We start from the raw sequence: 14954 nt of genomic DNA on the forward strand, positions 1-14954 counted from the left end.
GGCATCTTGCATATCAGGCAAAGTAACAGATAATTATTATTCAACATATCCCAGATCTTTAAAGAATATTTTTAGATGTAACCCCATTTGTAATCTTTAACATTTTTATAAGTAACTGGAATTTAATTACACATTTTTTGTCAGTAACTGGACAGTTATTAAAATTTATTTTGTAATTAAATTACGTAATGTCGTTACATGTAACTAGTTACTCCCCAACACTGATAATAGGTCCCTTTTGTCTTGGTCTGTTAAACTCCGCCTACTGTAAGTATATCCAATTATTATTCAGCTGTGTTTTTCAGAAAACACTGCGTATTTCATTTCAGTCATGAAGGCTGCTTTCATACTGTATATGCAGGTGCTGCTTAAAATGCGACCTCAATGAGTTTTTAATAATTTTTAATAATAATATAAATATTGTAATTGTAAAAATTCTACGGCTCAGTCATCAGGCATGCTCGCTCCTGTCAGTTTAGCAACCTGTGTTGTTGTCGGAGGAAGGGTCTGGTGGAAAAGCTCACTTCAATATTTTGAATTTGTACTGCAATATCAATGTCAACCAATAGGTTGCCAGTTCTACATACTGCTATTTTCATTTTTAAGGTGAACTATCCCTAAAGGTTTTGGCCTACAATAATGCAATTCCTGCAGCATTCTAAGGTTCTACAAGCTGCTAGCATAACTACCATCCACTATGCTCATGAATGATGCATTCTTGATAAAACTGTGCTTCTGAAGTGCCAATACTCTTTGTTTTCCCATTATTAGGCACTTGGACATTGGAAGAGTTGAGTGGGGTCCTAGGAGTGCCCCAGGAGATGGTGCGCAGGAAGCTGGCCCTGTGGCAGCAGCAGGGTGTGCTGCGGGAGGAAGCCGGTGGCCGATATACTGTGCAGGAGACCAGCACTTGCAAAGAGAGATCTGAAAGAAGTGTCATGCTTATAGACAGTGATGAGGAGGGAGATTCCAACACAGCAACACAATCTGAGCAGAGAGAAGAGAAGCTGCAGGTTATATATACTCTCCTAACAGTCACATTGCATTAATGTAAAACTGTTAAGGGAATTACTTTATAATAAAGATGATACTAAATCATTTTTTTCTTATTTCTCAGCTATTCTGGGCCTACATTCAGGCCATGCTGACTAACCTGGAGAGCATGACTTTAGAGAGGATCCACTCCATGCTGCGAATGTTTGTGGCCGCCGGGCCTGGAGTCACTGAGATGGACGTGAATGAATTGCAGGCTTTCCTGCAGAAGAAAGTCAGAGCCCACCAGCTTACTGTGTCCACTGGTGTCTACAGGCTACCAAAGATCACTCAGTAGTCAACAGAATAACCCTCAATAGGAACAAGTGAGAGAATACAAAAAAAATGAAGTTTATCTTATGTCAAAACATTTTTGTTTAATCTGAAAATGAATAAAAACATAACATGTTTGGATTTTTTTCTTTAGGCTAATATATATTTTTGAAGGAAGTCCAAGGCTACATGTATTTGATCAAAAAATATAAAAAATAACTATTTTAAAATGCAATTATTCTCGTAATGGAAAATCAACCTTTTTAGCTGCCAGTAAACTAGACTTTATTATTATCATGTGATCCTGATGTTATGCTGATGAATACGTTTAAAAAAATCTATATTTTGTGGAAAGGTAGTTTTTATTTAGTTTTTTCATTCATTCATTTTCTTTTTGGATTAGTCCCTTTATTAATCTGGTGTCACCACAGCGGAACGAACTGCCAACTTATCCAGCATATGTTTTATGGAGCGGATGCCCTTCTAGCTGCAACCCATCTCTGGTAAACATTCATACACACTCATTCACACTCATACACTACGGACAATTTAGCCCACACAATTCACCTGTACCACATGTTTTTGGACTGTGGGGCAAACCAGAGCACCTAAAAAAACCCCACGTGAACGCAGGGAGAATACGCAAACTCCACACAGAAATGCCAACTGACCCAGCCGTGGCTCAAACCAGTGACCTTCTTTCTGTGAGGCGACAGCACTACCTACTGCGCCAGTGCATCGCCTTTGTCTTTTCAGCAAAGATAAAATAAATATATTTGAAATCAATACTGTCCTAAAGTACATTTTTAATTCACCAAAACATCAGTTTCAAATTGAAAACTATATAATATAAATTTAAACAAATGTTACTGCTTGAAAAAAAAAACTCTATAACATGCAAACTATATTTTTTTATAAGAACATTATAACTGACCAATGATAACTGGCCACCAAATTAGCACATTATAATGGGATACTGAAGACACAAAAATGCAGCTTTGCCATTTCATGAATATATTGCATATTAATATATATACAGTCAGGTCCATAAATAGTGATACATTGACACAATTCTAACATTTTTGGCTCTATACACCAACACAATGGATTTTAAATGAAAAGAACTATACTGTATGCGCTTCAACTGCAGACTTTCAGCTTTAATTTGAGGGTATTTACATCCAAATCAGGTGAATGGTGTAGCATTTACAACATATGTGCCTCCCACGCATTAAGGGACCAAAAGTAATGGGACAGAATAATTATCATAAATCAAACTTTCACTTTTTACTTCTTGGTTGCAAATCCTTTGCTGTCAATTACAGCATGAAGTCTGGAATACATAGACATCACCATATGCTGGCTTTCATTCCTGGTGGTGCTCTGCCAGGCCTCTACAGCAACTGTCTTCAGTTCCTGCTTGTTCTTAAGGCATTTTCCTTTCAGTTTGTCTTCAGCAAGTTAAATGCATGCTCAATCAGATTCAGGTCAGGAGACTGACTTAGTAATTGCTTAATATTTCACTTCTTACCCTTCAAAAACTATTTGATTGCTTTTGCAGTATGCTTTAGGTCATTGTCCATCTGCATTAATGAATTATGACGCATTTGGCTTAAAACGAGCTAATATTGGCCATTGAAACACTTCAGAATTCATCCTGCTGCTTTTGTCAGCAGTCACATCATCAATAAAAACAAGAGAACCAGTTGCATTGGTAGCCATACATGCCCGGGTTAAACTCTAATCTGGCCTTCCTGTTTTTGAGGCTCACCATGCTTTGCTACCTCCTGGAGAGTGTTCTCGATCTGTCCCACTGTTGTGAAGGGCATTTTCTTCACCAGGGAAATAATTCTTTAATCGTACACCACAGTTGTTTCTGTGGTCTTCCGGGTCTTTTGGTGTTGCTGAGCTCACAAAACAGTTGTTTTGGCCACACCTTATGTTTTTGCTGTCTCTCTGATGGGTTTGTTTTGTTTTTTCAGCCTAATGATCGCTTGCTTGACTGACAGTTACAGCTCTTTAGATCTCATCTTAAGAGTTGACAGCAACAGATTCAAATGTAAATGGCACACTTGGAATGAACTCTGGACCTTTTATCTGCTCATTGTAATTGGGATAATGAGGGACTAACACACCTGGCCATGGAACAGCTTAGAAACCAACTGACATATTACTTTTGGACCCTAACAAGTGGGAGGCACGTATGCAAACTGTTGTAATTCTTACACCGTTCACTTAATTTGGATGTAAATACCCTCAAATTAAAGCCGACAGTCTGCAGTTAAAGCATGCTTAGTTAATTTAATTTAAAATACAATGTGTTTGTGTATAGAGCACAAAAATGTTAGAACTGTGTTGAAGTTTCAATATTTATGGACCTGACTGTATACGGATAAGTAGTCTTATACAAATAAGATTTTTTTTTTACTTTATTTTAACCAAATAATTCAGCCTTTGTGAAAACATAGCCTACTGTTCAAAAGGTGTGAATAGCCTCTTATGCTCACAATGTCTTAATATTCAGTTTGTCTCTCTTTAAGAATAGCACATTTGAATGAAAACTGGTATTGGATTTGCTCTCCATTTCATGTTTAGCATGAAACCAGTTACTGTGAACCCCTGCTTTAACCTTGACCCTGCACTGTACATCTGTCCTGCACTCTGTGCTCCAGAAGTTTCTCTAACGAGTCAAATGTTTTAATCTGGCAATTCTTGGAGAAGCATTGTAGAAGGTCAACGTGTGAACAAAAGGCCTCTTCTTTCTTTTCCTGAATGTGTAAAATAGGATGAAAGCTGACTCGTCTGACCACACTGTGTGTTTTTTTTCTTCCATTGCTCAGGGTTTAATATTGAGCTCTTGACACAATGTTATGCTTCTATGTTGGACGTTGATGAAAGCAGATTCATGGCAACCACACTGTAGTTTCCAGCTCCATGGAGTTTTTGTTGACCCTGGATCATAGAGATGATTTTTAAAAATTCTTTAAAGACAAGATGAAGTGAAGAGGCTAATCTCACTGTGAATGTTGGATTAGGAGTTGTAGTGTGTTTTTTATTTCCAGTTTTTATTTTATAGATTGAATAATCAATCTCTGGTGGTAGCGGCCCTCCCTCTGTAATTGCCTGATCTCTGATGGAAACATATAAAATGACAGTTCCAGTGTTACACATGAAAATGTTCCAAAAAAAAAAGTGTTTTACATGTGTTCCATGTAGTTCACATGTGATTTCAACATCTGATTGAATAGATTGAACATTACAGGGAAGGTAGTGTTGTACTGCAGTCTGCAGCACGTTGCAGCGTTGTTGATGTTTGTGGTTTATTTTACTATAATTATCTACAAATGCTGCCAAAATTTTCAGGTCCCCAGATAATTATTTTGGCTATTCGTGTAAAACAAAAAATGGATTTTAGTTACATGTGTTATAGCTGTTTCCTCCAGGTGCTCTGTTTCCCCCTATAGGTGAATTGAATAAACTAAATTGCCCGTAGTGTATGGGTTTGTATAGATGTTTCCTTAGTACTGGGTTGTGGATGGAAGGGGATCCATTGTGTAAAACATATGCTGGATAAGTTGGTGGTTCATTCCGCTGTGGCGACCCCTCATTTAAAGAAAGGACAAAGCTGAAGGAAAATAAGTGAACAAGTACAGAGATATGTCAAAAATAACAAAATAATATCGCAAAATTTAAATACACACTTCAAACTGCTTTTTTTTTTAGTTCATGTGGGATGTTGCAATGCATTTTCAAACAGCATACAGCTTGTTGACAAAAAACAAACTGAAGGGAAGCTGGGAACTTTTCCCCTTTTAAAATAACAGCCAATACTGTTTTGTTTTAATATGTATTTTGCTCAATTGCATCAAATTAAAAGCAATTGAGAAATGTCTTAAAGAGATGGGACATGTCAGATACTAGACAGTTTTTAATGCTCAAGACTTGATGAGAAATTGAAGAATGAGAGGACAAGAAAAAAACGTTCCATTTAAACAGAAGTGCCAAACTGCAAGCTTCAGGTGTTTATATCAGTTTTATAATTTAAAAAAGTGAATTTTGTCACTGTTTTGGAGCACACTAGCTTAGAGATATCCTTAAAACTAACATCCTGATACTAACATCTAAAATACTTTACCTTAATTTTGTGGTACCTTTAAAGGGCCTATGTTGTGGTCCATATCTTTATGAGTTTCTTCTGTTGAACACAAAAGAAACATCTGTAAAATAAGAAAACCTGTAACCATTGGCATAGTAGATAAAAGAAATACTATAGAAATTAGTGGACACATTGGACCGCTTTATTCAAAATATCTTCTTTTGCTCTCAGTAAACTATAAATTTACTATGTAAATATCATGCTTTATGAAGACATTTTGTAAATGTCCTGTTGTAAACATCAATACTTGATCTTTGATTTGTATTTTGAATTGCTTAGCACTTAATTTATGCTCTAAAGGCAGTTTTTTATTTTTATTATATTTATTTTTTTTAAGATTCCAGATTGTCAAATAGTTAATTAATGTTAATAATTTAGTTTATAGTATTGCCACATTAAAACAAAGTATGTATGGATTTTAGTTACATATGTTATAATTTGACTCATTACCAACCATTTTTATATTCTCATAACAACGTTATCAAGCAATCAAACGAGCAGTTGGGGAATTTAAAATGAAATTGCAATCTACCCTAACTGGCTGTGAGAGTAGCCTATATTTGACCTGCAGACAGAGGGAGCAGTTAACTCGTGAATGGGTTAGTATATCATGACGTGTTGAGGCTGTGTGTGAAAGGGCCGCGCACGGTGAAGTTGCGCTCATCTGGATGTTCACATACACACACATACTGAGTCTCACGACGGAGGAGTCAGACTCGTGAAGTCAATTTAAAAAAGCATAAGGAGACTGTCAAGCGATTTAGTTGGACTACGTGGAAAATGCGTAACTGATGGATTGTTCTTTTGGTTTAAAACCCGACTCTTCTCTTTTAAGCTTTATTTGAGAAGGAAATTGCTTTACCTGGAGCGCGCTCAGACTACGATTCATTTGCCAACATAAGATGGGATCGCTACTTAAGATGGGATATCGTGTTTTTATTGTGCTGCTTACACGCATGGTCGTACTGGAATGCAGAGCAGAAAAAGGCAATATTACTGTCGCGGTGATGCTGCCCGAAAACCTGAAGTATTCTTGGGCTTCGCCGCGCGTCCTCCCCGCTATCCGTATGGCGCAAGAGAAAATTCAGAAAAGCGGACTTTTAAGGGGACACACAATCAACCTTCTTAACTTTAGCACAGAGGATTCCTCAGGTTCTTGTTCGGAAAACGAGGCGCAAATTATCGCTGTGGACACAAAACTTTACCACAAACCAGATGCGTTCATCGGACCCGGCTGCACGTATTCGGTGGCGTCGGTCGGACGGTTCGCGTCCCACTGGAAACTCCCTTTGATAACCGCGGGAGGACCAGCGTATGGTTTTGATAAGTGGGAAGAGTTTAAAACTATTGTCAGGACGGGCCCGACCACCAAGAAACTCGGAGATTTTGTCAATTATCTGCACGGACAGTTTAACTGGAGCTCTCGCGCGTTAATGATCTTTCATGACCTCAAACAGGACGACCGGCCGCATTACTTTCTCTCCGAGGGCATTTACACGGTTCTGCGCGAGGAAAACATTACAGTGTTGGCTTTCCCTTATGAAGACGAACAAACTTATAATTATAAAGATATGATCACATTTATAAAGGACAACGGCAGAAGTAAGTTTAGTTTAAGTTACCATATGCCCTTACTACTAGAAATAAAAAATGCTGGGTTCCACACAATTCCTTCATGTTGTCCCAACAAAAATCGATTAAGTTAACTTCATATTTTAATTATTTAAGCGGACTGAACGTAAAACAGTTAAATTGTTCCAAAATAAACCGTGAATTGTGTTGTTTTAACTAGTTTTAAATAAGTTTTAGTCAAAATCATTTTTGAGTTTAGTGGTGTTTTGATATACCAAATACTGAATGGTGATTTGTTTACAATTTACCTGTACACTAGTATCCAAGGTACTTAAAAAGCATATAATTTTACTCCAATAACTCAAGGCAAAAGCACAAATTGCAATACAGCTCTTTTTTGTTGTAGCTTCAATGAATCTAAATTATATTTCACTCGAATTACTCTTTTTATAATGACTACAGGAAAACAAAACAAAAAAACCTTATGATCGTGTTTTTTAAATTATTAAGATGCCTGAATAGTACAATAAACTATTCCCCTAAGAGTCCTGTACATAATTTAGTAACCGTTTAAAATTAAAAATAAAGAATGAGGCATGTTTCCCTTTAGATGTTATATCTTTGTGTAATAAAGCAGTTGCTGTAATATATAACACTTAAGATGCATATCAAAATACTGTGATATTGCCATCTGGATTTGTCACTGTTATGGTTTGGTCCTCTCCCCCAAAACCACACCCGCACAATTAACATGTGTTCAAAGCATCCTTCCATGGCAGCAACACTGATATTCTCGCTTCACTACATCTAAAATCTGAAGATTACAATGAGGCATTGATAGCTTTGGTTTAGGGCAGACACCACCTGTGTTTCCCCGGGCTGTATTTTTGGCCCTGTGGTGCCCTGGGTGAGTTATTTACAGCACCGGCAAAACAGGAGGGCACACACTCTATTTACTGTTAATAAAGCAATATTGTCAACATTTATGGACACCTTGTGTTCATATACTTGCCAATCACACAATTTTACAGTTTGTTGGATGTTCTTATAGTATTTAAAATGTGTTTGTATAATTAAAAAGCTAAAATTAAGCAAAAAATAAATCAAAGACAATATAACATAACTTAAAAACATTTTTTTAAAAGTTGCTTTCAAAAATACATATAAACTTCTGATTCAAATACTTCAGAGACTAGTTTTCTTCATTAGGGACATTATCAGAAACTTTAAATGTTATTTGAAACAAATGATAATTGATCAGAAGAGTTGATGTTGAACTTTAAGCGGGTACAGAGAACCCCTAAAACATGTTACTTTCTGGAGTGCAGCTCGATTCTTTGTTACAGTGCTTGACATTCTTATAACCCCAATGAGCTGTCAAACACAATTATTATGGCAGGAGGGGAATAATGCTAGGAATGAGAAGAACACGTACTGCAATGTCACAGAGGTCTTTGTGCTTAAACTCTGCCTGTTAGTTCATTATTTTTAACTGAACTCCCTGAAGATTCGTATAGCACAATATATGCATTACAATACATTACAGCATTTTAATTAAGATATGGTTTATAAAATGTATTGTGTAGTAAAAGAGAAAGCATACCGTTAGTCAGAGTAATACTTCAGCTTTGAGGTCTAGCTCTTAGAGGTCCAGATTCTGAAATTTTCAAGTACTGAGACAGAAAACAAAGGGTAAAATCCCATAACAGATTTAAATATGTCAAGAAAATAATGTTTCCCCCCAGTTTTTTTTTTTTTATATAAACAACAATTCTTCAGCGAATATTTTATTTTAGAGTGATATCAGACAGTGAAACACTCGATAACAAAGGAATGTTGCAACAAGTTTATTCTTTCAAAATGTTTTCTTTTTTCTTATTTTTAATTTGATACATTTACAGAAAATCCAGTGAAATTATCATTTTCATCCCTACTGATCATCAGATCAGTTTTTCTTCATAGTACCAAGGCAATTATAATTATGAGACACTGTTTCTTTGACCCAAACAGCTGTTGTCTGCTGCTTGTCATTTTAAAAACTGAACATAAACCTATAAAGTGCACTGTTTTAAGGCAATTACTGAGAGGTTTTTTTTTTTTTTTTTTGTGCATTTCTGAGGGCCGGCATGTGTTGCATATGGGCAGATTCTATGTGATGACAAATATTTATTGGTGGTTGAGGCAAAACTAAAGCTGTAGTCTTGATACAATTCAGCTGAGTGTGATTTTAGGGACACACAAAATCAGAAGGCTTTGTCTAGTTAAGGGCTGAAAACAGCTGCAGCTGGCAAGCAAGATGCAACCTATTCAGTATAGTCTGACCACATTTGTTGGTTAGATGTTCCCACTGTTTCCCATTTGTATTTCTGTTCCAAAAATGGGATTTTATAAATACCTGACTGATTGCAGAATATTTGCCACAGTTTTACATGACATATCTGGAAATGTCATAACCCTGGACAAATTATGAACTTGATGATTCATGGGTTGAAATTCCTCATAGTATATAACCTAGATTTGTGCAACATTAATGTTTGTCTGAGTTATCATTGTTATAACATTACAAATCCAATTAGGAAAAGCACATTTTCAGTTTCATGATCTTTGCCATAGAAATATATTCATCGTAAGAGTAATATTCATGTCATTTGGGAGAATTGTCCACCATCCCTTAGTTAGATCAATGGTTCACATAGCTGAATCCACACTGCCATGGCAACAAAAATCCATGTCTTCCAGTGTCTCCTTTGAAAATGCAACGAATGTCCCTTGATGCCTAAAGCTTTTCACAAAGACATTTAAAGGTTGATTACGGTTTTGTCTTTGACAGTATTCTTTAAATAATGCTTCCAGCATGCTCCTTCAAAGCCACTAAATGAGGAATTTCAACATTTTAAAAGCTATGATTGGTTTGGTTTTAAGCTGCTGCTTGATTTCTGCTCTTTCCCTAACCTTGTTCTTCTGTTTGGTTTTCAGTTTCATAACCTCTCTTTACAAAAATAAGTATGTCACCAAAATAAGCGATAACATCAACACATGGCCTTCATCTGATAATACTGACTTAATCGTTTAGTAGCTTTTGAGAGCCATTCAGCATGTCTAGATTGTTCTGACATTTAACTACGCTGTAATAGTGTGTGAACATTTAGAGCGCTTTTATAGCTAATTGCTTGCAGTTGCCGTTTTACTGTTGGCTTGATTGGCTGCTCGCAGATCCTGATTATCCACGTCTTTGACTCGCTCATAAGATTAATTTATTAACATATTTCAAGAGTGAGGCTGTGCCATTTCTAACTGCATTTAGCTTGAGGTATTGCTATGGTAATTAATGTAATCTGAAAGTAAAACATCTTCGTATGTTGAATAATAAAATATGGTAAAAATAAGTTTAGAATACGTTTAAAAAAAACAGTGGATTAGTGGTTAGCACTGTCGCCTCACAACAAGAAGATCTGTGGTTCCAGTCCTGGCTGGACCATTTGCTATTCTGTCTGGAGTTTGCATGTTCTCCTCCTGGTGCTCCGGTTTTCCCCATAGTCTAAACCTGAGATGTGCAAATTTGGTCCTGGAGTGCCTGTGTTTTTGATATTTTAGTTCCAACCCCAATTAGACACCTGAATTGACTAATCAAGCTCTTTCTAGGTATATTAGAAACCTCCAGGCAGGTGTGTTAAAAGAAGTTGAACTAAACTATGCAGGACAGTGACCCTCCAGGACCGAGTTTGGAGACTCCTGGTCTAAACACATGCTCTATAGATGAATTGGATGAACTAAATTGGACGTAGTGTGTATGTGTGTGTGTGAATGAGTGTTTATGAATGTTTCCCAGTAATGGGTTGCGGATAGAAGGACATATGCTGCGTAAAACTGGAATAGTTGGCAATTCATTCTGCTGTGGCTGCTCCTGATAAATAAATGACAAAGCGGAAGGAAAATGAATGAATGAATGAAAAATTCCACAGACATGTTAACAATTACAAAAAAATATGGCATAATGTAAAAACCCACCTCAAATTGCAAATTTTATTTTGATGTGGCATGTTACCAGGGGCGGACTGGGACTAAAAATCAGCCCTGGCACTGTAGCCACACCAGCCCACATTACCACAGCGACACAGCCCCATCCACGGACACGCACATTCACTACTTATATTGTTGTACAGATGGTGACAATGTAAGCAGTACCATATTTTACGCAGCTGATGTCCTCCAAGCTGCAACCCATCATTGGGAAACCCCTATACACACACATTCACATACATGCACTACGGCCAATTAGGCCTACCCAATTCACCTATAGCACATGTGTTTGGACTTGTGAGGGAAACCGGGAGGAAACCCATGCGAACATGCAAACTCCACACAGATACACCAGCTAACCAGCCGAGGTACGAACCATCGACCTTCTTGCTGTCAACAGTGTCCTTTCCAGTCTATTTCAGTTAATGTTATGCATTTGGCAGCATCTGATTTTAGAGCAATTTTTGACGTTTTCTGGGCTTTTCGGCACCGCCTTTTCTTTTTTTAACGGTCCATCTCTGACAATTAGCTTGTGTTGCACTTACTGTTTGTTTGACATTCTTGCCAGATTTTGATTACGTCCATGTAACCTCTGATTGGGTCTGCCCATCTCAAAACCAGTCAACCATTGCCGATTGGGCCAACGCTTAACATTTATTATTATTATTGTTATTACTATCATCATCATATTCACATCTTGCAAGAGAAAAACATATAAAAACAATACATATAAAAAAAGTCATTTAAAAAATAGCATACTGGCCCACATTTAAAAAAATGGTCCGGCCCTTCTGGCATTTGCCAGAACTGGCAGATGGCCAGTCCGCCCCTGCATGTTACACTGCATTTTCAAACAGCATACAGCTTGTTGACAAGAAACAAACACTATTACTACATGTGACCCTGGACAACAAAACTATTCATAATTTGCAAGGGTATATTTTTGTAAACGGTTAAAAATGCATTGTATGAGTAAAAATTATCAACATTTTTTATTGCAAAATCATTAGAATATTAATATGTGAAGTACTTTAAACTGTTTATTTTTTTACTCGACCTTGAAGTAATATCAGCTGAAAACAGGCTGGGAACTTCTCCCTTTTTAAAACAACAGCCAATAGTGTTTTGCTTTATTATGTTGCACAAGCGCATCAAATAAAAAGCAAACGAGAAGCGTCTTGAGGGGGTGGGACATGTCAGATACCAAAGAACATTTGATTGGTCAAGATTTGATGAGAAATTGAAATATGAGGTGACATGGAAAAAAGAAACGATGGTCTCTTTAGGCTGAGTGCCAAACTGCAGGCCTTGTTTGTTCATATCAGTTTTATAATTTTGAAATTGTGAATTTTGTCACTGTTTTGTACCACATTAGCTTAGAGATATCCTCAAAACTAACATCCTGATAGTAACATCTAAAACATTTTATTTTAATTTTGTGGTACAGTACCTTTAAAGGGACTATTTTGTGGTCCATATCTTTATGAGTTTCTTTCTTCTATTGAACACAAAAGACGATATCTGTAAAAGGTAAACCTGTAACCAATGACATTCATAGTCAAAATAAATACCGTGGAAGTCAGTGGATACAGTGGATCACTTCCTTTAAAATATCTTCTTTTGCGTGCACTTGGTGAACTATCAATTTACTATAAGTAAATATCATGCTAAGGGTGTAGAATCGGCGTGGATGGAGGGGTTGTGTCCCCACCAGTATCCACCAATTACTGAAATGTCCCTACCAATAATTGATTCAACTTCAAAATAAAATAATGCTTTGTCAACCCTTAGTAACCTACATTGCTATGAGTACATTATAATGCTATAAACCAAGGCTGTGCAATTAATCGAAATTCAGTTTTGATTTTGGCCTCCATGCTCCGTGATTATAAAAAACAATAATTGGGATGAAATAGTTAAATTGCATCCCACACCTTTCTAAATTTCTCTACATATATACCTCCTGTTGCAGTAAAATCAAGTAAATTGAAATGTGCAGCATGGAATATGATTCATTAATTGTTTTTTGTTTTATACTTGTAAGTTTTTGGTTTTACATGATTACTTTTAAAAGGGTAAAAACAATTTGTGCAATGCATGCACTCTAGAGATGTACGTATGTCCTCACAAATGTCAAGAGCAAATGAATTGGGTAGGCTAAATTGTCTGTAGTGTATCAGTGTGAACAAGTGTGTATTGGTGTTTCCCAGTACTGGGTTGTGGCTGGAAAGGCACCCGCTGCGTAAAACATTTGCTGGATAAGTTGGCGGTTCATTTTGCTGTGGCGACCCTAAATTAATAAAGGGACTAAGCCGAAAATAAAATAAATGAATGAAGGAATGAATGAATGAAGATGATTTTCCCAGTATTTAGATTTTTTGAACCCTCAAATTCCCGATTGTCAAATAGTTTATACACGCCATATGCCATATCATAACAAAGTATATATCGATGCAGAGCTTATTGGTTTTCATCTCATAAATCTTCATTTCAATGGTTGTGAGGTCACATATTGGAATTGCAGTGTTTTGTTATAATGCAGGCACAAACTTCTGTATGTAACATCTTCAGAGTGGTTGGCTTTCATAATGTAAACTTCAAGTGTATACTGTAAACATACACACAAATAGCTGTACATGTTATGTACGATTACCTTCATATAAACAATATGAGCAGCGCATAAGGAGAAAAAAGCCTCTGTCGGGAGTTCACTGAGTCACTTTTTCCCATATTCAGAGGAAAATGAAAAGTGTTAGTGCATATGATGTGCCAAAATGAGTGGTGCTAATGTGGACAATGACATTTTCAATCCAGCATGCAACATTTTCTAAACACAGTTTGATCATATTTTTTCTCATTACTGTGTGTCTAACCAATATAAAAACCAAAAAAAAAAAAAAAAAAACTAAAAAAAGGAAGTTGTGGTGACAATTCACAGCCTCAAGGCTGATTATTATCTCATCAATGCATGGAATGCAAGTTCACAAACTGAACAAGTCCAAACAACAATAACAAAAGACACAAATTAATCTGACCTCGGGGTCATAGCAACAATTCAATCAGGAAGCAGAGAGAGAGAGAGACATTCTGATGCCTCTGGATAAATACAGTGTGTGCTTTTTGCCATTGACATCACAAAGCTTTTCACAACAAAATGTACAATTTAAGATCATGAGCTCATCAACGGGATTAACATGTGAAATTGTGCATTATGTAAAACATTAAATGATCACACTAATACTCAATATTATTTACATCTTAAACAGTTTGTGTATATATAGTGTATGTGGAAGCCATATACAAAATTAAATGTTTCAGTAATTTTAAATTCTAATTAAGGCAACACGGTGACTCAATGGTTAGCACTGTCGCCTCAGCAAGAAGGTCGCTGGTTCAAGTCCTGGCTTGGCCAGTTGGCATTTTCTGTGTGGAGTTTGCATGTTCTTCCCGCATTGGTGTGGGTTTCCTCTGGGTGCTCCCACAATCCAAAGACATGCGCTATAGGTGAATTGGAGAAACTAAATTGACCGTAGTGTGTGTATGAATGTTTCCCAGTACTGGGTTGCAGCTGGAAAGGCATGAATAAAAAGGAATAGTTAATAAATGAATTACATATTCTGTTTAAATTTCGATTTGTTGATATATAATTTTGAATATATAAATACTCATGTTTAGTAGTTTGTTTATATTTTTGACCACCTTTTGGAATCAGGCTTTCTTACTAACTGATAAAGGAAAGAGTGACAGTTCTTGTTTCTGAAAAGCTTACAATATTGTATGCCAGTATTTGTGCTTATGTATTCTGTGTGTGTTTTTTATTATGTTGTGGTTATATTTGACTAATAGGATGTTGGTGTTGTTGGTTTATTAGTGTTGTTGCTATAGGCTGTTTGGGGTGGTT

The 14954-nt window shown here is 36.5% G+C and overlaps 2 protein-coding genes across 4 annotated transcripts in view; both read left to right on the forward strand.

Moving 5' to 3' along the window:
* anapc2 (anaphase promoting complex subunit 2) overlaps positions 1–1446 on the forward strand; it is a 29445-nt gene extending 27999 nt beyond the window's left edge. Inside the window, 2 exon segments of the mRNA NM_001256746.2 lie at positions 772–1013; positions 1118–1446. Of these exon segments, the coding sequence (NP_001243675.1) occupies positions 772–1013; positions 1118–1330 (455 nt within the window). The 3' untranslated portion in view covers positions 1331–1446.
* A 4677-nt stretch (positions 1447–6123) lies between these two features.
* Positions 6124–14954, forward strand: part of npr2 (natriuretic peptide receptor 2) — a 74978-nt gene continuing 66147 nt past the window's right edge. For all 3 annotated transcript variants that reach the window (XR_012406375.1, XM_009301825.5, XM_073951480.1), the window contains exon 1: positions 6124–7063. Coding sequence is in view for 2 of the 3 variants with exons in the window: in XM_009301825.5 (XP_009300100.2) it covers positions 6364–7063 (700 nt within the window). In the remaining variant the exon portion in view is untranslated. The remainder of the gene's footprint in view (positions 7064–14954) is intronic.

This window comes from Danio rerio, chromosome 5 (genome assembly GCF_049306965.1).
Source record: "Danio rerio strain Tuebingen ecotype United States chromosome 5, GRCz12tu, whole genome shotgun sequence".
Lineage (NCBI taxonomy): Eukaryota > Metazoa > Chordata > Actinopteri > Cypriniformes > Danionidae > Danio > Danio rerio.